Genomic DNA, 26,053 nt, shown 5'->3' on the forward strand with positions numbered 1-26,053 from the left:
AGGTACCCAGAGAGCAAATAGCCGCGAAGAACTATACTTGCGTATGGAGGGAGGAACGCGAAACCTGGAGGCACAATTACGACATTCCTCATTCCTGCCGCCATTGCTGCCAATTCAACATGGTTAGAAACCCAAAGCCCATTACCGCTGCCATTGATAGAGCCCTGGATATTCGCCAAAAGAGCGATACTGCTTCCATTCGTGTGTGTATAGTCGAAAAAGCATCAGATATATTGCGGGCCTTGGATGACAGATGCCCCCTGTTTGAGACCTAGTTTGGGCAGTACAGAGGAAGAACTAATTCAGAGCTTCTCGACGTGTTTGATATTGATGGCTCGGGAATAGTGCAGGCAGTGTTTTGGGGCATAGGGAAGACTACGGATGTACATGGATATGTGGATCTCGCACTTCTTAACCGAAAGAATTGGGACCCAGTTCAATGTCCCGACATAGAGTGGCTAAGAGCCATCATTCACCCGAGTAATCTGTCCTTGATAGTCCGCCAACATTTTGAAACCTTTCTACCTGGTCTCTTCAGACCTTCTGCTAACGTTATCAGATCAGCCAAGGAAGACCTTGACTTGCGACCCATGCACTCCGGATTCGTTCCAGATCTGTCTGAATTTGATGTCCCAATGCCGCTTATCTCATCCCTTTTGCCGCATGGCCCCTTCTTTTTTCATCCCCACCAGGCTTCTGGATGTCAATGCATGCGATTTGAAGCTTGTGGAGACATCTGAAATGGATGAGAGTGAACGGCATGAGTGGTGTGCTTTAAGCTACGTTTGGGGTGGCGACGTTCCTTTGAAGACTACGAAAGCAACGCGGTTTGCTCATAAGGGACGCATTCCCCTCGACATTCTTCCTAACACTATGAAAGAGGCGGTTTCTGTTTGCCGAGGCATTGGGGTCAGGTACTTATGGATCGATGCCCTGTGCATTATGCAAGACAATCAAGAGGGTCTCCGCGAAGAAGTCAACCATATGCCTGAGGTTTATCAATACGCGCCACTCACAATTTGTGCAGCGTCATCGACAAGTATTTACGACGGGTTCCTTTACCGACGTGGATATTGGAGCCACACGCTCCCCGCGACAAATATGCGGATTGTGACCGATTCTGGTAAGAGTATCAGCTTGTTTGTCTATCTATGTATGAATTCCGGCGCATTCAAAGACCGTAAAGAACCAATTCTTCAGAGGGCGTAGACATATCAGGAGGATATGCTCTCACCACGGATCTTAAACTATCGAACTCATCATTTGGAGTGGAAGACCCGGTGTACCGGACCCGGGGACCCGGGGACCCGAAGCCTTCGGGCCTTCGGGTCCAACCTAATTGGTCTATTTATTTACCTAACTTATATAACTTTGGTTGGATCGTAACACATGTGAACAAACAATGGCTTGGAAAACACTTTATTCAGACGACACAATCCAGGTTTGTTCCGGCAAGGCCAAGCAAAGCTCCTGAGAAAACAGTACGTGTGATAATGGCAATTGCAATAAGAAAGAGTAAGTAAAAAAGAATCGTATCCTCGTCATCATTCATCATTCATCATCGTCATCATCGTCCTCTTCCTCTTCCTCCGATGATTCGACGTCGCTATCACTGGAGCTTTCCAGTTTGCTTTCCTCGAGTTCGGGCCCGTCGTCCTCCTCAAATTGGTGGTCCGCTGGAAAGAGAGTTTTGACTATGGGATAGCACCTGAAGCAGAAGTCCCATGCGGGGTTAAAGGTCCGGTCACTGTGTATACGGCCTTTGATTTCCTAAAATCATGGATGGCGAGTCAGCAAGGAGTGGCACACTTCATTCACTGAGGTCGAGATGCACACAAAAAGGAGAATATCAAGGTATGAAAGCATCATCGGGGAAATATGAGAACGGGGACAGAAGGTAGTAGAAGGTATGACGGTAAGAGGGGGATTCCACTTTTGGAATATGAATAAAGTCATGACTTACCCAGCCACATGCATCACAGAGCAAATCTTCATCGGAGTTGAGCCTGAGTCTCTGGTTCCTGTCCGGAGTTGTCGTTGCATCAGCAACCTGGCCGCCGCTTCCGTCCTCACTGCTTCTTTGCAGCATGCGCATGACTGGTTCCGGTGCTGAGCAGAGTTTCGCGATTTGGTAAGGGTCGCAGGCTTTGCCTCCGATGGTGACATGGGTAGATGTGCTGGCACCATGATCAATGAGGATTCTCAGGACCTCTAGCTGGTCTTTCCCTTCAACCTCTGGCCGACCGAACCACGATAGACTGAAGAAGAATGAGCCGCCGATGCATGCCGAACATAACGGTGTCCAGCCGCCTTCATCAGGAACATCTACCTGATCAGGCGAAATCGCAAGGATACGCTCAACCGCTTTTGTACAGCCACTCTGAGCTGCCCAGTGCAATGGTGTCCGTCCGAGTTTATCACGCACGTTGATATCCCCGCCCGCGTCAAGCAGTCTCTGAATATTATCTGCACCGCCCCATGCAGCATAGTGGATAGGACGACGACCAAGCAGGTCCTCGGCATCCACTAGTGATCCGTGTTTGAGAAGAAGCTCTGAAAGTTCACCTGAATTGTGCAAGGACGCAACGCTCAAAGGTAGGCCATAGAGACCATCACAGAGGTTGGGATCGGCTCCTTTTGAGAGTAGAAGAAGTACTTTATCCATATCTTTTGAAGCAACAGCCTCTCTGAGCGGGGTACGGCCAGCTGCATCAAGAACATTGAGTTTTGCACCAACATTGACGAGCCGTTTGATGTTGGTCAAGTTGATAAAACCAACGGTGTGCAGAGCTGTTCGTCCTCGTTCATCAGTTGCATTGATGTCGAACCTGCCGAGATATTCGAGTAATGTGGGGAGCGTGTCGTTAACTGCGGACAGATGGATTAGAGAACGACCATCATCTACTTGATGTCGAAGGTCGGCCCCAGCTTCTATCAGCAGTCTCATTTGATCACTTCTATTAGCCGAAGCCGCAAAGCATACAGCAGTCCCTCCCAACTCAGAACGGCCATCCCACTCGCATGCTGCGTCAACCTCTGCGTTGTGTTCCAGTAGAAGAGATACGAACTCGGGATTGGATTGAGAAATGACCGCTATGTGAAGTGGTGTCATTCCCCGGGTCGCAATATTTGGGTTCGCCTTGTGCTCCAATAGTAGCCGAACGACTTCTAGACCCGCGGAGGTGCTATCCTTAGCAGTAAGAACAAAGTATAGCGGAGTGACACCACTGTCACCTTGTTTGTCAGGATCAGCGCCATGCTCCAGTAGCAGCCTGGTAATAGCGGGCTTGTGATAATAAGCGGCAAGGTGCAGTGGTGTCCATCCATTGTCATCAGCGCGGTTAGCATTGAGGCCCTTCTGTAGTAGTAACTCGTAAATGGAGGGTTTGTTGTTGATTGAGGACTGAAGAAAATCTGTAATTAGACAAGCATGGACCAGTGAACTTTCCGGATCAGCGCCGTAATCGAGGAGAACACTGGTGGCTTCGAGGTGTCCAGCTTGAACTGCCTCTAGCAGCGGCGACACTTGGCCGCTCATATTTGGGTCTGCCCCATGTTCCAAGAGTATCTGGACGCATTTTTCATATCCTTCACTCGCGGCGTATGCAAGTGGTGTCCACTCCAACTTGTCGGATGGCGATATGCCCATCATAGGATCTGCTCCTAGCTCGAGTAGTCTCTTAACCGCTCGGGGTCCATTATAAGCAGCGATAAAGAGGGAAGTGCAGCCGTCACAGTCTTTGGCTTCAATGTCAAGTTTCGCCTCGTTGACTAAGAGCGTAATGGCCTCTTCATTGTCCCACATCGCAGCGTAATGGAGCATCGTCATCTCGTCCCATATCTTAACCGTGGTCAGCGATGGATATTTTACCATGACTCGGATGGTTTCATTATGGTCGTTGCGTATTGCGTAGGCTAAAGGCGTCAAGGATAGATGTTCGGAGTCTGGGAACTCGACAGCCGGCGAACAGCCAAGGTCGAGGAGCTCCTGTGCAAAAGTGACAAGATTAAGCCGTGATGCCCTGTGTAACAGAACAGGTGGCCAAACAATCTTGGTTGGATCTTTACTGTTCGCTTTGATGTGCTTGGTCAAGTGTAGCAGGAGTGATTCATTCCCTGAGCTCGCCGCTGCAACAAGAACATCCAGGAACGGTGGATCATCATGGAGAGATTCAAGAAGAGTCTTCACAATCTTCTCCTGGCCTCTCATTGCTGCTTCGATAATTCCCCGGGCAGTGTCCTCGGAATTACGAGGTTCCCACACATCAAGCAAGCCGAGACCAGTGAAGATAGGGAAATAAGTTGTTGGTGGCGGCTCAATTCTTGTTATCGCGTTGGATAGCGCCCAGTTCCCGGATGCTAGTTGTGTTTCGAGATTACGATGCGTTTTGAGAAATCGCTCGATGACGACCGCCTGCTGTGCAATGGAAGACTGGGCAAAATGGTAAGGCCACTCGTGTAGCGCATAGGAGCAGAAGCTTGTGTGATCTTGCGCAATGAGCATTCCGCGTTTTCCCCCTGCCTGAATTATGTTCTCGATGGTCGGCTTGTTCTTTGAGTCCAACAGATATTCAAGACAGGTGTTGGTCATTTCGTGATGAGCCGTCCGCCATAAATCATCCCAAACGTGCTGTGACGTATGAGGTAAAGAATCACCAGGTGAGTTTCTGGCCATCAAGACGCCTCTAAGGCGGTGATCTATACAGACTTCCATGTTGTCCATCTTGATGATACCTGTGAGCAAGGTGCTCACATCACGGAGAAAGGGATGCTCAGGTAGGCCAGAACAAAGCGTAGGGCCTTTATCATCCTCGACCCCAACTCTCAGAGCGTTGTCCAACTCCCAGATAGACAACGGCCGTTTTGCATACAGCATAAGAACCAAAAATCGTCTGAGCAACTCTTGGTTTGCGACGCAGTGAAACAATTGGTCCAGAACAGCAGTAACGGTTTCAATTGCAGCATAAGTTGTGCCTGACTGTTCTGTGCAAGTTTGCGTCTGTGTAAGAGCCAGATGTCTCAGGCTAGGCGCTAGGTTCTTGACGGTTTGAGTGAAAGGTGAAATACTGTCTTCGTCAAGGAGAAGGTCTGGTCGGTAAGTGACAAGACGGTGAATGTCAGCCTGCAAATCTGGAACTCGAGGGGAAAGTTTGGCGTATTGATCAATATCTAGGCTCGTATACGATCCTGCAGGAAGTTGGTTCAGCGCCGTACAAGCCGCGTAGGAAGTAATCGCCACCCTCCACGGACCATTCACGGTTAGTGAAAGACGTGAAAGCCACTCGAAAAAAGCTAGCTGTGATTCTTCCGCACAGTGGTCGAAATGATTCAAGATGAGGACAATGCTTCCATGTTTCGATGTGGTACCGAATCGAAAGAGCCAATGCAATAGGTCGCTTTCAATCCAGCCATGCTCGCAGCACTGCCAGTCAATCAAGCCCCCCAAGGTTTTCCAGGTCGGAAGTTCAAAACCGACGATTTGGGCTAGGATTGTGGACACCATGGCAGAAACAGAGTTACGGCGAGAATCCCACCGCTCAAAGGAGAAGTACAGAACTAGCTCCCTCTTGTGAGACGGTAGGTTCTGGTCCTGAGCGCGTCCCTTTCTAGCAATAAAGAGCAGCTCACCTACTTCGTGTAGGCTCCCAGTGCCGTAGATGTGAAGCATCGGTGGCCCACCCGGTTTAATCCAGGCTTCATACTCGGGTATTTGCGAGACGGGCGGGACGTGATGGGGACTAGTGGTATTGCAAAAAGGGTTGATAGGTGGTGCGGCCGATAGCACAGTGCGCTCTTGGAGAAATCGTTTTGAATCAAGTGTGAGATCCAGATCTAGAATCAGAATGATGGGTTAGCCCTTTGGCTAGCGGGAGAGTTATGATTCTCGTAAAATACCGAGTGCCGTGACGCCAATATCGTCGACACGGTGGGATTCAGGTGCAATGTGTACGCTATGTGAACCAAGATTTGATCAAGTACCAAAAAAGGGTATAAGGAGGGGGCTTAACGGAATGAGAATAAGGACATAACGAACATTGTTGAATTTGAGTCTTGAGATGCTCAACGAGTTTTGGAAACTTGGCTTCTGTCGATTCCTCCAAACACATTTCCAAGGGAAAGCCGGACGATGCAGTCTGCATGTCGAAGGCCTACACAATTGTCAGTCATGGGGTCGTGTTGGAAGAAGTCAATTTGATGAGCGATTCACTTGCCTCATGGATGCCAAGTTTCGTCTCATTCGCAAAGACATTGACCAGTCGAACACGGAAGACGATCTTTGATGTAATAAATTGCGCGTTGACTGTAGCAATAGCCTCAGCCAGCTTCAAGATCATTAAGGGGGGCAAAGTGTCCCTGATTTCTGAAGGAGCGTCTGCTGAATAAAGGAAGCGAGCAAGTCGATTTTGCATTTCGAGATCACCAGCACATCGATGGGGATATCCCATGAAAACCTAGCTCTCAGAAACACCGAGGTTAGTTCAGAATTTTTGAGAAAGCGTAAGTCTGCGTACCAGAATACGGGTCATGTCCAGAATATCTGACCAGGAGGTTAGATCATGAGTAGCTGTAACCATTGCCTTGACACCATCAGCCTTGTGCCTCAGGGATTATGGGAATCAAGGGTTTGAAGCGCACTGAGGCAACTTACATCTTTGACCAGGATGCCACCGATATCATAAGCGACGAACAAAATCTTGCGTGACTGGCGACGAGTATCAGCATACTGAAAGCATAAATCTGGACATAGGCAGACATGTCCTTACCTGCGAACCGATGCTGCTCCTCAACCTGGAAAGGCTACGCAAAATGTGCATAGCATGGTCGCGAACAACTTCTCTGCTCCACCGGGCTGAAAATAGGCGATCGGACTTGTACCGGTAGTAGATAAGTCTGGAATCAGATGGCAGCCAGTCCATAAGCTCTTGAATCCACGGAGCAACATTTGGATTGGTATTCTCGTCCTTGACCACGGACAAACGGTCATATACACCCGGTACAACAATCACGCTGTCGAATATCGGAGTTAGAACCCCATCTGTGAGTGTCAAACAGCAGGATGGTTGATGTAGGCAACTCACTCGAATGACTTGGAGGTTGGCTCGGGTCCACCATCAACGGAAGATGTCGGCGCCGAAACAACGTACAAAGAACCCATGTCCTTCGACGTCGGCACTTCATCTTCTGTCCGACTCTCGCCGGAGTGATGCTGTTTCTCCGTGCCAGTGTCTAGATATTGAGCATGTTGTGCATCATCCTCAATCAATTGGTCACCAAGCGGTAACGCATCGGATGGCCCTGCTGATGGCGAGGCGGCGGGCGAATAAAGGGAAAGGGAAGAGCGTGACGACAGCAAGTCAGACATTCTGATACTTTGGCTAACACCCAGGAAGTGTCCTCAACAAGACCTCATGATGGCAGTTACTGATCGAGAGCTTACAACAAATGAAGCAGAAAATGCGACCTGAAAACTTGACAACATGCAAAGGGGAGTACGTACGTAGGTTCAAGACAACCCCCAGGGTTGTAGATGACAGTGAAAAGTGAGGAATGGGATAGATGAAATGGATCAATGGTGGCGCCTTGACCGTCCTGTGCTGACAACCAGATACTGTCTGATCTGGCGAAAGGAAGCCGAGTCCGCCAAGACTCAATTCCCTATCTTCTCCTCCATGCCGGCAAGTGATGCGATATGTTGGGGTGGCTTTCCCATTCTCATTGGCCTACCATTATGGGCTTCCTTTCTGACGACACAACCGCCAATAGGCAATGCGACCCTTCCTTTCTGCCACTCACAGTACGATTACGCCCCTTTCAGAACTGCTGTAGCGAAGGGACTAGAGAACCCATCGGCCGATCTGTTGAAACCATTTAAACCGACACACTGGTGTCAGGATGCCTCTCCATGCTTTTTTTTTTTGCTTTTTTTCTTTCTTTCTTTCCTTCCTTCCTTAGTTCTTTGGGTTCCGATTCAGCGACAAGATGGAACAAGAACACAGAAACAGCAATACCAGCAGCGACAACGACCACGAAAGAGAGGTGGCCATGGGCCAGGAGGATCAAGACAGCCAAGACGAATATGGTAACGAGGTCAATATGTACGACGTGACCATCGACTTGGGGAAGACTGGTGAGCCAGGCAGCGGTTACCACACGAGAAACAACCCAGTAGCACCATTCCAGCGATAAGGCGTGGTGGAGCGTCGTGGTATCATGGAAGTCCGTTGCCGATCCCGTGAGGTCGTCCATGGACGGCTAGAGCCCGGTATTGGCAAATATGCCACCCTGCTGGTCTACGATGTCAGCTTCAAGACTATCAAGAAGTCACGACGTGTTACCTGGGTCAAGGTTGAGTTCACTTTTGCCAGCAGCGAAGGCAACAGTCGGATGCCGGAAGTATGGTCGATAGCGCCCGCCGGCACAGTCCCTTTACTCCAGTCCAGCCAGGAAGAAACGGTCCGCACACTGAGCAAGCTGACGGCGGGAGCACCGGAGCTGCTTGCCAACGTCAACGCGTCCATCGAGCGGGAAAAAACAGTCACCAAGATGACCAGCGACTCTGCTCGGGTGATTGGCATCACCACGTGTGACGAATTTGGCCAGCAGGTGGGGGCGAGTTGGATCATGGAGGAAAACAAGGCTCTCAAGTCGGGGGTGCCGAGCCTTATCCGGTGTGTCATGTTGGTCAGGCGCAGAGACAATAGGCGGTTCGAGTGCAATGTGTCCATCGACACAAAGGCAGACTGGAAGACGGAACTTGGCCGGTTGGTGGGCTCGACAAGAGAAACCGACGACCCGGTCTACTTTGACCCGCAACTGCCCCCGTTCAGCAGGCTGCGAAAAGTCGATGAGTACGACCTGGCCAACCTCTTGTCTGTCGACCTGGACGCACTTGCCGAGATTCGGTTCTAGGGCATTGCAGCTCAGGATGCGATGGCGATTGGATGGTAGTTACGGGAGGAATAGGAAGTTATGATGGCGGGGACGGGACAAGCCCAAATGGTCAGTCACTGCAGTCGAAATGTCCGCGTCGACCTGGAAGCCGCTGCCAGTTTTTCATGATACCTCCATACCTCCACCCTCTCAACCAGCAAAGTGAAAGGAGTGTGTGTGCCTGGGGCGGGGTATGCAACACACCAGTGGCTGTTTCGCAGGGCGGGGTTGGAAGGAGTCGGGAGCCTGCCACACTGGGAAACGAGTAGACGAAGAAAGAGAAGGCCAGAGACAACTCTGAAGAAGGAGGGCGTCTGCGCTGTCCTTATTGGATGCCTTGTTGTTTGCTTGCACACAGTAACCTTGCACCGTGTCAGCTTCGCAATGTACATACATAGACTTAGTAAGTGCATACGGCAGATTTCTGCAGAAGGTTTATTACTTATCACACATCGTTACATCCAACATCCCCCACTGAAGCACGTACCAAAAATATCCTCAGTCGCTAGGTTGATTCAACCTCCCCGCCTAACTGAGAGATGAGCGGCAAGCAAGCACGTCGGAAATCCGTGGCTCTGTGGCAAAGGCTCAGACTCAGCCTTGCCCTGATGAGTCGGCGACCGACCGATACTGACACGGTGAATCCGTGATCTCATCCTCCCCAGATCTTCTTTCCGACTTTGTCTCTATCCTACTTCTTCTATAATCATCAGATTTCATACATTTACTCTCTGCTTCGTAACCGTGTTCTTCACTCCAGAACCTAAGGATGCAGCTCAGCAAAGACACAACGGAACTCAATTTTGAAGCAACTACCCCACGTCCGGCCAACACAGAGGCGCAAAAGCGGATGCCCGACACGAATGGCAACAACTGGGAGGAAGATGACACTGATTCTGACGACGAGGAGAACGAGGAGCAGCTCAAAGACACCCTCAAACACGCACTATCTGACATCATCGCTCGCAAGGTCTCCTTCACGCCTGATGACTCCCAGTCGCTGGCTAATTTCACCCAGAAATATGGAGAGATCCTCCTAACTCCTCCTGAAGTGGGACCAAACGTCTTGCATCTACTGGTGACGGATACAGATCTGCTCAAGCCAGAGCCCGATCTACTCGCCCAATTCGTCGGCTACCTCGTCAAGCATAATAACAAGCTTTTGGAAACACGAGACGGGAATGGATGCACGCCACTCATCCGCGCTATCTCCGCCAAAAAGAAGAAGGACCGTAAGGACGAGCGCATGGCAGAGTGGATGATTAACGCTCATCCCAAGATCGGACCCATCCTTGGCATGAGCGACAGGCAAAACCAAAACTGTATTCATGCCGCCATCCTGAAACGGCGCAGACAGTATCTTCCTCGGCTAATCAAGGAGGCCAATCCCACAACCGTCGCTGCGAAGGACTCGTTGGGCAACACGCCGTTACACTATGCAGTACAGTACGATAACTGTCGTGGTCAAAAATGGCTCGGTATCATCGAAGAACTTGCGAAGAAAAGTGAAAAGGCTGTGGCGAAGGACATCGAAGATGTTACAGCAGACCTAAATGAGGACGGATTGTCGCCATACCTCTATCACATCAAGACTCGGAGACAGAAAACTACGCCAGGAGACAAGGACCGCAACAAGGGGAAGGGGGGTGAGGGGTTTCCCAATAACCAAGAATCCCCTCAAGGGAAGGCTAATTTTCCGAGATTTAATCCGGAATCGTTGCCTCTCACCCCCGACACAGTACCGCGACCTAGTCGTCCTCCCAAGACAGACATGCAATCAAGATCACGGCTACAGGAAGCCCCACGGCCTAGCAATAGCATAGGGCTAGCAGTGTTGGGCGGTCTTCCACCTATTCCACCAGATGGGCCACAAGAGAATGGGTCGGTTCTCACGACGACTAGTGTAGCTGATCAAAAATATGGAGGCTACAGGAGGTCGACCAAAGAGCAGGAGATTTCCCGTACTGATGAGGACATCTCCAACAGGGTCGAGCAGTTCCTCAAGCTACACTATCTACGGAACCGTAGCGAACAGCAGTGCTCAACCATTTTGTACAGTCGCCAGCTGACCCCAGGTATGTTTCGGCATTAAGACCTCCATGCGTTGATTCCAGGAGTGTTGTGGTCACTTAATGAAACTGTCACAGCCCAGTGTCAACTACATGTAGGAAAAAGGCTGAGACTGCTTTACTAACTAGTGCTCCAGGTTTCGAAGATCAACTATTGAACTTTGATCTATTCGGAAGGACCAATATGACCGAGGATGACTTTGGAAAGCTCATAGACACCCTCGAGTTTCATGAGTTCCTTCAGTATATTGCAATCCCAAAGATGCGCATCTCCGACTCTCAACACACCACCGACGAGAGAATAGACCGGGATGACCAGGGCGGGCGCACGGATTTGTCTTTGGTCTTCGATGAGCTGCAATCCAGCAAAGGTGTCAAACGGGTGCTTAAGATAGTTGTGGATGACTCATTATCCCCACCTCACAGCGACGAGACAATTGAGAAGTCTCTCAGACCCCTGGGAGTGGAGATTTGGGATTGGAAGAGGTTTGATATCTGTTCCGAGGTCATCTACAATGCAGCACCTAAAGTTCGGGAGGTCTATCTTTATTCGACCGGCAACAATGCTGTACTCAGGAGCTGGAGTGACCAAGGCGGCCTCAGAAAGCTTGACAACTTGGAGAAGGTGCATGTAGAGGTTAAACAGGTACGTCTTCGAATCTCATCATCCTAACACGCAGTACATTTACCATTTTTCAAATAATCCGGTGTGATTTCTAACGTCCAACGTGACAAGGGTATCGAGACAACCAACCGTACCAAGCAATACGTGGAAGAATTCAAGAGACGAATGAGAAGTGTTTTACCTGATGTGATTCTCACCGTACAGGAACAGAAGCCCCAGCTAAAGAAGCTGGCAAATCACGGCGCAATGAGCTCGGGTGCTGGGCCGACACCACCAATGGACAAAAACGACTGGATTGAGTGCATGACGAGCTTTCGGAAGTTGCTGTACACTGCGGAGAGTAACCATCGCAGCAACCATGGCAATAAGAAGAGGATCTGGGAGAGTATCGAGACCCAAATCAAGATTGCTCTTATTGATGACGGCGTGGACATTGCGCGACTGAGTCCAGGTACCGCCACGTTGGAGGGTGGGCGGACTTTCTGCTCAAGGGATGAGACCAACCACATGTACCATCCATATTACGCATCTGGCACCGGACACGGAACTCTCATGGCACAAAGCATCCATGAGATCTGTCCATCGGCTCGATTGTTTGTTCTGAGGCTAGAAGACCACCTTTCACTCGACGGTCATGCTCGACAAATGACTACCAAAAGCGCCGCTCAGGTATGCCTTTCAAAATCTTCGTCGTGCTGCCGGGTTTTGAGTCCAAACCTATACCGAACAAATGCTAACCTGTAAGCATGACAGGCAATCTACGCAGCCATTGAGAGAGGCGTCCACATCATCTCAATGTCCTGGACTATCGACGTCAAGGACAGTGACCCCAACGGCAGCGCCCTAGATAGAGCGGTAAAGGCGGCTGCCGAGAAAGGCATCCTCATGTTCTGTTCAGCCAGTGATAAAGGGGCGAATGCTCAGTACACCTACCCAGCCAAGGCCACAACCAGCATCTTCAAAATAGGTGCTGCTAAAGACTCGGGCGCTGTGGACGAATGGGTAGGGGATCAGAACCTCATTAACTTCACCTTTCCTGGGAAGAAGGTGGATTTGGAAGGCAAACAGGTATCCGGATCGTCTGTCGCTACAGCTTATGCTGCTGGCTTGGCTGCTCTCATCTTGTATTGCGTCCAGGTGCGACTATATCTGACAGACGATGATGGAGAGAAGAAGAAGAAGGTCAGAGAGCAGTTTGAGGCCTTGAGGAAGCACGACAAAATGTTTGAGACACTCAAGCACACGATCGGCACTACTGAAGGGAGTGGTTACAAGTTCGTTCAAGTGCGGGCCATATTTGGAGATTCTCGAAACAAGCAGGACAAGAACCCTGACAGATTGCTGGAAGTGATTGCAAGAACTGGAGAGAAACTTTGCGCGCGGGTGTGATGGAGATATATTGGTCGTCATCTTTTATGTTTTTCTTGCCATCCTCCATACCATGATGAACTATCAGGCAAGAACACTCTCCGAGACTTGATTACAGTACAGCTCAGGGAAAGCTACTACACTCACGATTCATGACCGAACGTATGCGAACAGTTCCCTTTATCGCAAACACTCACATGCCATTAAGCTACAGATGCTCTAACGCCCAAGGCCTAGAAGTACTTCAATGATTTGAGATACAGGCTGGCCATCTGCTCTCGGCAATGACAGACCACGAACTTATGCCATTTCCTATCCACTACACTAGTTTCACCCAAGCTCTTCCACAACATGACGCCAATAGCCACCAACTCACATCCAACTCACAATCTTCATATCTTCTTTGCAAACAAAGGATAATAGAATAACAACCCACCCTTCACTCATGCTGGCCTTTGCCTTTAATCTCTCCCTTTCTATTGGAATTTACTGGCAGCGCTTTATCGCTGGGATTCAAACCTCGCACTTCTTTTCGTGGACTTGCACGAGAAAGGCATGGCGCTAGACACTCTGGCAACAGCACATCAACGACGGAGGCATGGCTGACAACCTTACGGGGTTTTTACAGAATGAAGGGGTGGAGGTTGGCCATGGCCACGACATTGAGAGGGTTACGGTGGACTTGGACAGGCTAGTTCACCGTGAAAGGAGACGGTAGGAGGCCTTGCGGGAGGAGGAGAGCGAGAGCGAGAGCGGAGAGGAGTGATTTTGTCATTTCTTTTATCTTTTCCTTTGTTCTACAGGTCCCGTCATATGCTGGCGGCTCGCTCACTGGGCAATTCGATTATAAGTGTTGGGCCGCGTTTACGCTATGGGCAACACATGATTTACACTGGCAATAGGCCTCGGTTTGCCCTCGGAGTAAAGGGTTTGGTGGACAGTTAGGGCACTGCTCTTATTTTTTTATGCTAGATTCACCGATGTGGCACATCTCATGCCTTACGGGAGGCGGAAGTAGACGTTAAAAATAACAACAACAACAACAACAACAACAACAACAACAACAACAACAACAACAACAAAGCTGGCCTTTACCTCGTCCAACCGTAACGTCTACTTTGAGCCAACCACCGCTCTGAACATCTCCCGACCCTTTAGCCTCCAAATCTACAACCTACCTAGATACTCGGCATGAAAATGACATTATCCGGTGAGTAAACGGCAAAAAAGTACCTGAAGCTCACTGAGTACAAAGACATGCTGTGAAAGAGAAGGAAGCGGGTTTGGAACACACCTACCGATTCTTACGCAAGTTGGATAATTGATGACGATGACAGAAAGGTAACGCTGTGTTGTTCAACAATTTCCTCAACGCTCTCAGCACTATAGCGGAAAAGCACAGGATGTCTTTCGTAGGTAGGCCGTACGTTGCTGCTGTCTGATGAATAGCACCCAAAGTGCCTCCCAAGGGCGGGTTGAATAGAAGGGTCAGGTATTCCTTCCTTGCATGACACGTTTCTTCAATGCGCCTTCCTCTAAAATAAAGAACGATCCATAATCAAGCAGGAAAAAGAATTCCAAAGAGAAAAAGAAAAAAATGAAATTGCCAACGGGATACATCATGTCAGCCAAGAAGTCCTCCTTTCATGTCATTCTTTTCTACATGAAATCTATTCTCAATGCGCCTTCCGCTGTAGTGGATGACACTGTAGTAGATGAGAAAGCCAATCCGGACAAGGGAAGGAAAAAAAGAAGAAGAAAAATACCAGGAAGGGCCAGTAGGTTACGCAATGCAAACCAAGCGCTTCTTCCTCCATATGAGGCACATCCTCAACGTGCCTTCCTCGTCCAGTCAGCGAAAAACAATGGAGGTGGCACGTACCTCAAGCAACAAAAAAAAACTAAGGTAAAAAGACATACAACACCAGGTTATTCGCCGGTCGTCACCGATCCGACTACTAGTCTGGCGGTCACCGACTTATCTAGGGGAGAGCGGACGGGATCCCGAGTTTTTGCCCAGGTGCCTATGGTCGTATGTATGTTGCTGCTGATTGTTGCTGTTGTCTGTGGGAGGAGGGGGTGGTGAGGTTGGTTATATACCCAGTGTTTTCATATCCTGAAAAGAAGCATAGATAAGGGGAACAAATCATCACCAATCAACAATAGGAAAACACAACACAATATCGAAAAGGCTTCTTATCAGTCATTCATCGCCTGGGTCAAAATGATTGAGCGCTTACCACGCGCCCGTCCACTTCATTCAACGGTTCTGACCTCGGATGTACGATGACAAAGATGGCTGCAGGTGAACATGCTGATGCATCGAATGGGTCATGATAGCCCCTCGCCAGGCTTTAACTGCATGATTGGATAAAATGGAGAAAAACAAATGCAACTTGAATCCCGAAGAGTGAACGTACAAAATAGAGAAGACCCAGATGATGTGACTATTGTCGGCTTGCATGTTTACCTGCATCCCCTTCCAGCTGTTGCCGAGCCACTGCTGTTCTCGAGGCGTCCTGAACACTCGACGCCAGAACACCAACCTTGGCTCTCTATCGCAAATTCCATTTCGGAAATGGGTATTTCGATCTTCGACTTCATCACGAACATCATCCGTTTGCTTCGAGCCCTTAGCGTCAAACATCATTCTTGGATCTGTAAGTGCCCGCAGGCCTTCGGATAGTCGCAAACAGCCAGACAACCAAATTGACCAACAAGGAAACGAGAACAGACCAACAAGGAAACGAGAACAGACCAACAAGATATCAAATAGCGTCCCTCTCCTCGCGTTTGCGCCAACTATGACCTCTCTTCCAGCTTCCAAAAGCGGCAGTGGCAGTGGCAGCGGCAGCGGTAGCCGTAACGTTAGTGGTTCCCACGGCGGCAAACATCTCTTAGTCAACAACACATCCAAAAACAACAACAATGACCATGGCCTGCAACCACTGCGTGGCCTGGGACAATCCGACCCGCCCATCTCACCAGCTGTGACCACTGGCACAGCCTCTTCCGGAAACTTTACCGACATGCACATGCGGCAGCTGATCAGACCGAAGAAGTTCCGAACGCTCTCGAACGCCTCGAGCATCCTCAGCGACATCTTCAACCACCCGGACGCCAATGAGGACGAGCTAAAAAACAAGATCAAGGAGGCAAACGACCGGGATCGTGAAGCCCTTTACAACATGAATGAGTCTCTTCGGAGCACTCCGCCGCCCCTTCCTCCTGTACCAACGCAAAGCGGCCAAGACGACGCCAACGAAGAGAAGAAACATTGCAGTGGTGGGCTTTGGGGGTTGTTCAAGAGGAAGTCCTTCAAAGCAGCAAAGAAACGGGTCAAGTCGGCTCCGCCCAAGATAGTGGTTCCGGACCCTCCAGCCGCAGGCAGAACTACTACAACCACTCATACTACGGATGACGGTCATCGGCAAACTGTTATTTCCATTCCTGTCCATCGCACGGTCAACCTCGGCCCAGTCCCCAGGTCGCCTGGTTTTGGCCTGTCACCCAAATCTCCCATTACCGGAACTCCCATCAGACCGCCGAGGCCCAGCATCGGTCTAGAGACTCTGTTGGAACACCAGGAGACAAACGAGCGACATAGCCAGGTCCCGACCAGCGCACCCGTGATACCTCCCATTAACGACGGGCTGGATATCTCGCCTCTCCTTCCTACGGGGGACTTCAACTGCCTGCAGCGCGTTTCCGGATTCACGGTCCCGCCGGCCGAATCACCGCCGGAGCTTCCTCAGGCCCAAAACGCCTTCTTTGTTGCCGATGATAGGCTTGATAGTTCAAGTCCGTCCAAGATAACATCCTGTCAAGATCATACCCTTCCAGAGTTTGTCTCGCCGGCCAGTCCTCTTCACCTGAGCGTCTGCCTGTCCACAGCCCAGTCAAGTCGTGATCGCCGGTCGAACATGAGCTTCGGATATAAACTCCCAGACATAGACCATACTGTGCAGCCTCAGGAGCACGAAGGAGAAGTTGACGGTGGTGAGACTTTGGCAGAGGTCTCCGAGCCATCGTCGTCAAACAGCTCTCATCGCAAGCTAATGACCGCTTCGGGGAGAGACCGGTCCGGATCAGCAGATGTAAGCTCACTGTCATCGGTGGCTAGTTCTTCTAACCAACAACGCCCGGCGTTAGCAGACAGCACACAGTTGAGACGGCAACGAAGTCTCTACTCTAATTCCAGCTTTAACAAAAGCAAAAGAAGGGAGCTTGAGCGAAGTGATTCTCTCGGTGGTGAGAGTGTCAAGACGAATGGGAACCAGTCGACAGCTTTCCATACTCCGCCGGATTTGCCCTCGGGGTATGCGACGGAGCCTGATGCAAAGGCGTTGAGCTCGGCACTTGAGAAGGTCCAGGCAGTGCAACTGCCGCCGCTACGCTTCACGTCGGTGATGACTGTAGCTGATCTTAAGCCTTTGTCGTGTAAGAGCAGCAGCAATCCGAGGCCTTCACAGCCAGAGGAGACCAAGAGACAGAATGACAAGCCAGAACAGGCATCAGATGTTGCCCTGAGAAATAGGAGCAGTGGTAGCTCATCCGAGCTTCTGTCTGGAGTTTCGGCATCAACCGATTCCTTCCAAACATCCACTTCCATTGCCAACTCGTCCACTCCACAAGCGACTCCCCTCTCCGCTCCTTCCAATATTATTCCCAAACCCCTCCAACTAAGAAGAACCAACGGAATCATCTGTCCGCCTTTACGGATTGCCTCGTCATCTTCCTCCCCCGACAACAGCAATCGCTTCAGCAGAAACGGCATCCACCGCTCCGGCTCCCACACCGATCTCCTGCAACAATGCGAAGAATTCCGCCACTCCAAAGAAAAGGAACTCGACAGCCTTCGCGACCGACTTCGTCAGCTCGAGAACAGAAACAGTTGGTTGCTGACCGCCGTGACGAAGCAGCTTCCTAACGGATATTATCCACCGCAAGCGTATCGAGACGATGCCGATGATGAGGACTTCAATGCTTCGGATGAGGAGAGGGGCCGCCGACCACACTCGCGCAGCACCGTCTCCAGTAGCCCAATCCTCTCCGGTTTCCGAATGCCAATTGTTTCCCCGCTTGACCAGAACTTTAACGGGAACAGGAACGGAAACAACGATGACGACGGCGACAACGACAACGGCGTACTTACCCCGCGAGGAATGCGTTTCCATCTTACAAGTACAGACCTCGACATGAACAACACACCCAACTACAACAAAAAGCACCAACACGACACCACCAAGGGCGGCGGCAGCAGCAGCAGAGCCTCCGCCAGCGATCGCTGGTCAATGACATCTCAGCACACCTTCGGCAGCACCACTGTCGACGACAGCGTAATTGGCACTCGCAGCGGCACCGGCACCGGGTTCAGCAGTAGTAACTTGACCACGGGATCTCGACTTACACCGCCCGCGCAGCACAACCAGCATCCTCGGTACAACCCGAGTCCTATTGCTAGTCGTTATTCCATCGGTGGAAGCGGCAGTGGCAGTGGTAACAGCAGCAGTGCCTCTCTGTCCGCTGTTCGAAGACCGACACCGACACCGATTCCGGTCTCGAGGCCGATACCGCAAGCGAAGCCGACGCTGGTTACCCGACCGTTTAAAACTGGCAGTACGCCTGCTATTCCGGTGTTGTCGAGTGGTCGTGGTCAGTCATTCGCTTCGACGGCGACGGAAACAAGTTACGATGGTGCACATACCGCTCGCGACGCATCGACAAGCAGACATCTTGCCATTGGAACACGTCCAGTCCTCCCTGCCGCTCGCCGCGAACAAAGTCTCCCCCGCGATCCTCGACTTGCTTCGTTTTCTTCCCGATCTCGGTCGAGAGATGGCTACAAGCTGCATATGCGCCACAGAAACCGAAGTCATGATGATCATATCAACGGGTTTGCCGAGTCTGGTCCGAACAACGGCGCTGATGACAGCAAGGATAAGACGAATGGTGTCAACAACAGCAGCGGCAGTGGAAGCAGAAACACAAGCACCACCCGATCCCCTGCCCCTCTCCCTCCCTCCCTTACCTATAAGGGTCTTTCCAACACCGCAGCACAAAGAAGGGAGGAGAGAGAATACAGAAAGAAGCAAGAGGAGATTATGCGGGAACTAGCTGGTGGATCTCACGGTCAGCAACCGAACGTTCTACGCTCCTCCTCTTCGTCGGCTTCTCTAGGGGCGTTGAAGCAACAAGGAGAGCCATCCGCTGCTTCCGCTTGTAATTTAGCTAGGTCAACAGCTTTGTATAACGGGTATGCATCTGGTTCTGGCTCTGGGTTTGAGAGTGATACGGGGTGTGGATACGGAAACAATGGATATGGACACCAAGACGGACGCGATCCTTTGACCAGACTGCGAGATCTGAGGGAAACTGTGGGTAGGGCTATTAGCGGGATTGGAATTGGGCTGGCGGTTACCACCAGTGATGATGAAGGGTGTGTCTACGATGGGTACAGTTCAGGGGAAGATTACCAACAGTACCATCAGGAGGATGGTCATGCTGGTTACGGGTATGGAAACGATAGCTATGATGGTTACGGCGTGTATGATGGCGATGGTTATGGATCGTCAGCTTCTGCTGGTCATGAACCTGGACAGGAAGGAGAAGGAAGAGAGCAAGAAGAAGGGGGATACATTCTTTCCAGCTCCTCCCACCTCCCCAGGTACCAGAACCGGAATCAACAACACCAACGCAACGACTCCCCGCTACCTTTCTCCATGCCTTCATGGCCATCATTGCCCTCGCTTCCCTCATTGCCCTCATTGGCTGGGCCAAGTCACTCCAGCTTGGAGACGGAAGAATGGTTCCCTTCTCTTTACCGAACCCATACGCAACAGACACAGCCATCGACGGAGAACAAGAGTCACGATACTCCCAGCAACGATCAAGCAACGGCTAACAGCAACGACAAACTAAGTAACTCAACAAACAGACGAACTATCAGGAGGAAAACTACAATCGCTGCAATGAACGGTAACAGACCCAGCACGAGCACCAATACGAACGGAGACGGAAAGGGAAACGAATGGGAAACACTCGAGCCATTGATGCGCGAACTAATCGGCAACAAACTCGACTCGAACGGAGCCAGTGCAAGTGGTGTAAACGGAACAAGTGATATTGATGACCAGCAAACAATCAACTACAACGGGAAACCCACGCCACTATTGGTGGATAAAGTATTTGGATTTGCTCCGATGCACGAGAAGGATCTGGAGGAGGAGGCGCTGGACGATTCGGTTAATCTTTTGCAGTGATCCTGTGCGTATGTGGAGGAATGACTGGGTTATAGAAATGTATTGGCGAAGGGATGGAAGCGGTTTGGATAGAAATGTTGGTGGATTGTTACTTATGATATTGGTTGGTGATAGGCATGTTGATAAGGACGATAGATACATACCCGATATTTTATAGATTTGAATGATTGTTTACCATAGTCCAAGATCAAGATCTAAGGAAGAGTGTAAGAGAGGGGATAAAGCAAAGGACCTCGTCTCCATCGAGTCCATCCGCCAGATCTACCCTCAGATCTCTATTTTGTCTTGGCATCCCTGAATCGCGACATGATCCCTCCAATGAATTCCCAATTCCCTGGAACCCTGGCGACGGCATGAGCCGCATCCGTGTTTGTGACGTCGATCAGTCACTTACACGCGACGACGCACTAACAACAACGTCAACAGAAGACCATATGTCTTTGGTATTGGGTGTGATTGGAGTGTGGAATAAAGATGGGCGAGGACTCCGTTGATGATGACATTGCTTCGTAGTCATCGGTTCCATTCTGAAGACCATTGGGTCCCTTTTCCGACATGAAAAGACCGATCAAGTCAACTCGACACTTCCCCAGAAGAGCTTCACTGTTTACTTTCCTCTCATACACACTCTCAAGACAAGGACTGAACTATCGGGTCATCCAAAGACACAATTCCCACGATAGCAACTCATCCATACCTCCAACAATCTCAGTAACCTAATTATTACCATCGCCAGTATTTCCTCCCTCCCGAGATATCCAAAATGTCCAAACCCTGGATCCTCCTTTGCCCCTCCTCCCGCGGCATAGGTCACGCCCTAACCCGTCACCTCCTTCGAATCACCAACCTCCCCATCCTGGCGACCACCCGCGCCCGCGACCCGGAGGAGACCAAAGCCGCTTTACTTAAGGACTTGTTTCCTTATCCGCAACAATCCGCTCCCCTTACCGATTCTTCTTCGGGTTTGAGTTCAGCTTCCGACCGGGACCGGGCCTCAGCAGCGGCCTTAGCAGCCTCAGCAACAGGACCGGGAGTAGCAGCCTCCAGCAAATTCAGCGATTCCTCGTCTAGCGATACTTATCCTTATCCGTCTCCGGCGGAGTTTTCTGCTGCTGAGGATTCTGAGACGAGCACGACTGAGACACCCGGATCTTCTGCTTCTTCTGATTCCTCGGGAACAAGCAGATCGGGATCAGGGTCACCGCATGATGACCCCCTCAATTCCTCCTCCTCTTCCTCCTCATCATCCCAAAACCATGAATTCCAGTCCCAAAACCACCAATCCCAATCCCAACAGTCCTCCCAATCCTCCCAACCCTCCCCAAATTCAATCTCAGAAGCATTCTCCTCCCGTCTGCACCTCCTCCCCCTAGACGTCTGCCACGAAGACTCCATCTTTTCCGCCGCCCAGTTTGCCTCCTCTTTATTTCCAACAGACACTCATCACCTACACCTCGCCTTTGCGCTTCCGGGGATCCTCCACCCCGAAAAGTCTCCGCAGCAAGTCGACTACGACCTAGCGCTGGACACTTACCGTGTCAATTGCCTCGGTCCCTTGATGCTCATGAAACATTTCGGCAACTTCTTGCCGCGGAGAGGGACGAAGATGGATCTTGCTTGGCATCCTATCGGCCTCGCATCCAACTCCTCGTCAGGCCTGAACGAAGAATTGCAAGGCCACCACCCCCAACACAGGATGAAATTACCGCCACACGCGACATGGATCAACATGTCCGCGCGTGTCGGATCAGTGTCAGACAACAAGTCCGGAGGATGGTATAGTTACCGCTCTAGCAAGGCGGCTGTTAACAGCTTGACTAAAAGCTTTGATCATCAGCTGCAGAGCAGGAGCGGGAAGAAGGCCATGTGTGTCGGGTATCATCCGGGGACGGTGAGGACGGACTTGTCGAGGGATTTCTGGGGGAGTGTGGCGAATGATAAGATTTGGGGGCCGGAGGAAGCGGTGGTGAAGATGGCGGGGGTTATTGAGGCGCTGGGAGAGGGGCAGAGGGGGAGGATTTGGGATTGGAAGGGAGAGGAGGTTTTGCCTTGAATGTGAGTTGAGTGAAGAATTGAGAAGTGGTTGGGAGAGACGGAAACGTTGGGGTGGTTGTTGGGAAGGAAATTCGAGGAGTTATTGATGGAGTTTGGTGTGGGAAACGTCGAAGATTTTCAAAGTTAAGAAGGGATCGTGTTTGAGAAAAAAACTTAACCAGAGCTGGGCATGGCTAGGAAACCTGTCAGCACTGGAACTCTAAGATCTTTTAGGGATGAATTAAGGTGTATTAACTGTATCAGTCGTGATCCATCATCAAAGTTCTATCCTCCGCCAACGAAGTAGACCAGCTCAGCCAGACTTGCGCCTCCATACCTCACAAAGCCGCGCCAACCCTTGCTTGGACTGCGATATTAATCGTACATGGGTGTTTCTAACCCTCTGTCCGTTGTTGCTTTTCTGTCCTCTCATTTCTCAGCTGTTATAGGGCAACATCCTGGAACGACGCTCCATCAGGTGATTTTCCTCCCTTGGGATTGAGACTGTCATCCTTGTCATCGTCTTCCTCTTCGTCACTTTTGCTCTCCTCGGCGTCTTCCACCGTAGAAGCAGGTCGTGCTGCCAGACCCTGTTCCTCCTTTTCGTGGGCAAGCGCCTTTTGCTCGTCATCTTGTTTGACCTTGTCTTCTGGTTCAGACGCTACGTCACTCTCGTCATCTCCTTTCTCGGATCCAGTATCATCCTCCTGCTGCACTTCTGTCGTTGTGGCCTCTACACTAGGCTCAAGTGCTACCGGCTGTAGCTCCTCCTCTTGCTTCTGCTCTGGAACCTGTTCCGGCACCGGCACCGGCTCTGGCTCAGCAGGCGGTGGTGGTGTAGGTTTATTCACATCAGGACTGCGCACTCCATTCGTAGGCGGCGGGCTCGTCTGCTTCGGCTCAGGTACCGGCGGCGATGGTTGCGGCGGCAACTCCTTGTGCTGTGAGAACGCAGCAGACACGCTCCTATTGTGCTGCATCGGTGGGCTTCCTCCCATATCCGCCGCCGACGGTCCCATACCCACTCGCACAGCGTCCAGGTAGAACTTGGTGACACCTAGGATCCTGCCGTTCCTCTCGCACGCCTCCACCCACTCCGGCCTGACCACGGGAATGTTGAGCTCGTTCGCCTTCTCCCATTGCACGCCCCGGCCCTCAGTGGTGACAAAGTGTGTCGTATCGATTCTAACGCTGTCGACAAGCTTGGCGCCAATCCGATCCACTGAGCGCGCCAGGGACTCCCTGACCGCGGGAGGCAGGATGCCCGTGGTGATGGTGATGCCGCTGAGGTCGGTCATCTTGTGTGTGCGGACCACGACCTTCTCGCTGGCCAGAGTACCGGCCGTTGTGCGCAGCACGAGGTGGAATGTGTACTCGGTGTCGACGGCCAGACCAGAGATCTTGGTCGAGTGCATAGCGGTTGGTTTGGGGATGTTGCCGGCCTTTTGGCCATTGCGGTAGAGGGCCAGGCTGATCAGGTCGGCGGTCGCGAGATCGATGGGGTCCCATTCGAGGACCACGCTGGTCTGGGTGGCATTGCGACAGCGGAGGTTGGGGGCCTTGGGCTCGGCGGCACCTAGGGCATTGAAGATCTTGTCTTGGAGGGCACGGAAGGCGCCTTCGGCTTCGCCTTCGGAGGAGACGTTGCGGGCGACGGTGACGTCGACGATGGAGCCCGAGGAGATGTCGGGTGGCAGGAGGATGGATGGGAATTCGATCTGGGAGATGATGTGATTAGTATATGTTCATTGACATGTTCTTTACGAGAGTTAAACATACCAGTCGCTTGTCAGGAGTCAGGAGGACGGTGACGCCGGCGTCGACCTTGCCGACGGTCAGGGAGACGAGCATGATGGTTCGCGATGGGAATGTGATTTATGAACGGATTGTTGGTCTGTCAAGCTTTGGGGTATATGTAGGTAGCTCCTGTGTATAGCTTCGACCCTGGATTTCCAAGTGCCGTGTCCTCTTTGGAAAGCTGCAGATAAGCTGTCCAGTTGGTAAAAGAGTGCAGATAGCAGCTAGCGCAGTGCGATTCTCGAGTGGTGACTTGGTTGGTTGAGGTTGTCTTTGTGATACTCGAGCCAAGAGGATGGAGCAATCAAGCTGTCGCCAAATCTCACGGACATTGCCTAAACTGGACCTCAATTGGAGCTGCCCTGAACTGCCAGCGGATGGCCAGCGACTGTGTCCAGTGGTTGACCTCCCCCGGAGCAGCTCCCTTGAGGCGGGGGCACCTCTCAGTCTCTCACCGAGAAATGTGGGGCTTCCACTTTGGCCGGAAACGCACACCTTGAGAGCCTCTGCTTGGCGCCAAGACTTTGATCCTTCCCCTGAATGGCCCCACTCAGAAAGGTACGCACCTTTTCGACTTCTGATGAGATGGTATGAAACTCTGGTTTGAGAGTTGTCGTGAGAGCCTGGAGGCTTCTTGGTTGAGTAAGGATATCTTACTTGTGCTAATTTATCTCTGTGTGTTGTACAGGACATGGACATTACTGTTACTCCGGATGCCGTAAGAGCAGACAGCGGGCTACCTACAAGGCTTTATAGGAAGTCAACACTCGTGTTTGCTCCCATGGGTTTACCAGAAGTCGTCTCGATCCTGCTTCTCAGTCCTAGTTCGATCCTGGGCTTGATGACGAGTTCGGAAGCGTTCGGCCAACTGTTGTGCACGAGAGCGGTCGGCATCGCCTTTTTAATTTCCATCCTCTATTCTTGGCTTCCGAACCCGGTTGCCAGCACGAGTGTCGGTTGGTGTCCCTCTGGTGTCTCTATAACCTCCGGCACTTGACTGTCCTGATCCACGCTGTTGTGGCTGATTGCTGTGTCCTCTGTGTTGAGGTGACTGTTCGCCAACCTGAACCCGCCTAGACTGAGCCTGTATCGGCCATTGTGGTACTCGGAGCTGTTGGATGACAGACTTCTTCATCAGTCTGTCAAGCTCGTCATGGACCTCCTGGTCGCTCATCCTGATGAACTCCTTGCCGTGTGAGATGCGAAGGTGGATGGTGCCGTGGAGGACCGATATGTCGTCGAATCCCGGTAATCGATCCCCCCAATGGCCATATCCATTGGCGTTGAGAACCTTGACGAGGGCCGTCCTCAACCGTTTCACGCACACAGTCTTCACTACGGGACGAAGGTCGGCGTCAGAGTTGTAGACGAATATCCATAATGGCCGGTGCTTCTTGGAGGTGAAATGGTGGAGGAACTTGTCCGTCAAGGGATGCTCTTGTACACCGAAATACTTGGTGACTGCCGTTCTTGTATAGCAATGTCTCGGGCTCGTCGTGACCATGAACGGAGCATTGGCAATATCCTGTCCTCTGACTGGCTTGACCTCGAAATAGGTTCCGATGTTGAGGGCGTCGGACACGGCCTTGACTCTTTTCGACAGTACCGGCTCGCTATATGGACTCCAGGCTATCGGCGTGTAGCCAAATCCTTGCATCCCATCTTCCCCGCTGTTGGCCCTCATGCCTTTGCCTCGCCGTTGATCACAGCCTCTGAGTATCAAAGGTTGTAGTGGTCGCCATCTCGCTTTGATAGTCGACGCCAAGTCAACAAGGCCAGCTGACCTGGCACACTTCAGGAAAGAAGGCAAGGACATGTAAGGTGACCAGTCGGCTTAGCTCAGCTAATGACGTGAAAAGTTGTCGCTGCGGGTGAAATATCGAACATGGTGATGGCAGATGCAAGACGCCATGAGTGGGAATGAGACGTGCGGTTACTGTCGTCGTAAAGTATTTTACCAGCATTCA

At 51.2% G+C, this 26,053-nt stretch overlaps 7 protein-coding genes across 7 annotated transcripts; 4 read left to right on the forward strand and 3 right to left on the reverse strand.

Annotated features, from left to right (window-relative positions):
• Nucleotides 1-1,295: 1,295 nt before the first annotated feature.
• On the reverse strand, nucleotides 1,296-7,363 carry SMAC4_05198 (uncharacterized protein; the record flags this gene model as incomplete). The annotated part of the gene is made up of 8 exons (XM_066090247.1): nucleotides 1,296-1,770; nucleotides 1,964-5,832; nucleotides 6,035-6,149; nucleotides 6,213-6,452; nucleotides 6,513-6,578; nucleotides 6,650-6,703; nucleotides 6,765-7,008; nucleotides 7,080-7,363. The coding sequence occupies 8 exons, from the start codon at nucleotides 7,361-7,363 to the stop codon at nucleotides 1,552-1,554; spliced, it is 5,091 nt and encodes a 1,696-aa protein (XP_065945481.1). The 3' UTR covers nucleotides 1,296-1,551.
• A 77-nt stretch (nucleotides 7,364-7,440) lies between these two features.
• Nucleotides 7,441-9,241, forward strand: SMAC4_05200 (uncharacterized protein). Its single transcript, XM_003346954.2, has 2 exons — nucleotides 7,441-8,128; nucleotides 8,189-9,241. The coding sequence occupies exons 1-2, from the start codon at nucleotides 7,981-7,983 to the stop codon at nucleotides 8,908-8,910; spliced, it is 870 nt and encodes a 289-aa protein (XP_003347002.1). The 5' UTR covers nucleotides 7,441-7,980; the 3' UTR covers nucleotides 8,911-9,241.
• Nucleotides 9,242-9,518: 277 nt separating this feature from the next.
• SMAC4_05201 (uncharacterized protein) lies at nucleotides 9,519-13,501 on the forward strand. Its single transcript, XM_003346955.2, has 4 exons — nucleotides 9,519-11,006; nucleotides 11,138-11,646; nucleotides 11,737-12,294; nucleotides 12,379-13,501. Exons 1-4 carry the CDS (start codon nucleotides 9,701-9,703, stop codon nucleotides 13,012-13,014), a joined length of 3,009 nt encoding a protein of 1,002 aa, XP_003347003.1. The 5' UTR covers nucleotides 9,519-9,700; the 3' UTR covers nucleotides 13,015-13,501.
• Nucleotides 13,502-15,797: 2,296 nt separating this feature from the next.
• On the forward strand, nucleotides 15,798-20,255 carry SMAC4_05202 (uncharacterized protein; the record flags this gene model as incomplete). The annotated part of the gene is made up of 1 exon (XM_003346956.1): nucleotides 15,798-20,255. The coding sequence occupies one exon, from the start codon at nucleotides 15,798-15,800 to the stop codon at nucleotides 20,253-20,255; it is 4,458 nt and encodes a 1,485-aa protein (XP_003347004.1).
• Nucleotides 20,256-21,018: 763 nt separating this feature from the next.
• On the forward strand, nucleotides 21,019-22,308 carry SMAC4_05203 (uncharacterized protein; the record flags this gene model as incomplete). Its single annotated transcript, XM_003346957.1, has 2 exons — nucleotides 21,019-21,064; nucleotides 21,152-22,308. 2 exons carry the CDS (start codon nucleotides 21,019-21,021, stop codon nucleotides 22,306-22,308), a joined length of 1,203 nt encoding a protein of 400 aa, XP_003347005.1.
• Nucleotides 22,309-22,553: 245 nt separating this feature from the next.
• On the reverse strand, nucleotides 22,554-24,573 carry SMAC4_05204 (uncharacterized protein). The gene is made up of 2 exons (XM_003346958.2): nucleotides 24,069-24,573; nucleotides 22,554-24,007 (listed from the first exon to the last, which is right to left on the reverse strand). Exons 1-2 carry the CDS (start codon nucleotides 24,138-24,140, stop codon nucleotides 22,733-22,735), a joined length of 1,347 nt encoding a protein of 448 aa, XP_003347006.1. The 5' UTR covers nucleotides 24,141-24,573; the 3' UTR covers nucleotides 22,554-22,732.
• Nucleotides 24,574-24,620: 47 nt separating this feature from the next.
• Nucleotides 24,621-26,051, reverse strand: SMAC4_05205 (uncharacterized protein). Its single transcript, XM_003346959.2, has one exon. It carries the CDS (start codon nucleotides 25,900-25,902, stop codon nucleotides 24,988-24,990), a length of 915 nt encoding a protein of 304 aa, XP_003347007.2. The 5' UTR covers nucleotides 25,903-26,051; the 3' UTR covers nucleotides 24,621-24,987.
• Nucleotides 26,052-26,053: the final 2 nt, after the last annotated feature.

Source organism: Sordaria macrospora, chromosome 1 (assembly GCF_033870435.1).
Source record: "Sordaria macrospora chromosome 1, complete sequence".
NCBI lineage: Eukaryota > Fungi > Ascomycota > Sordariomycetes > Sordariales > Sordariaceae > Sordaria > Sordaria macrospora.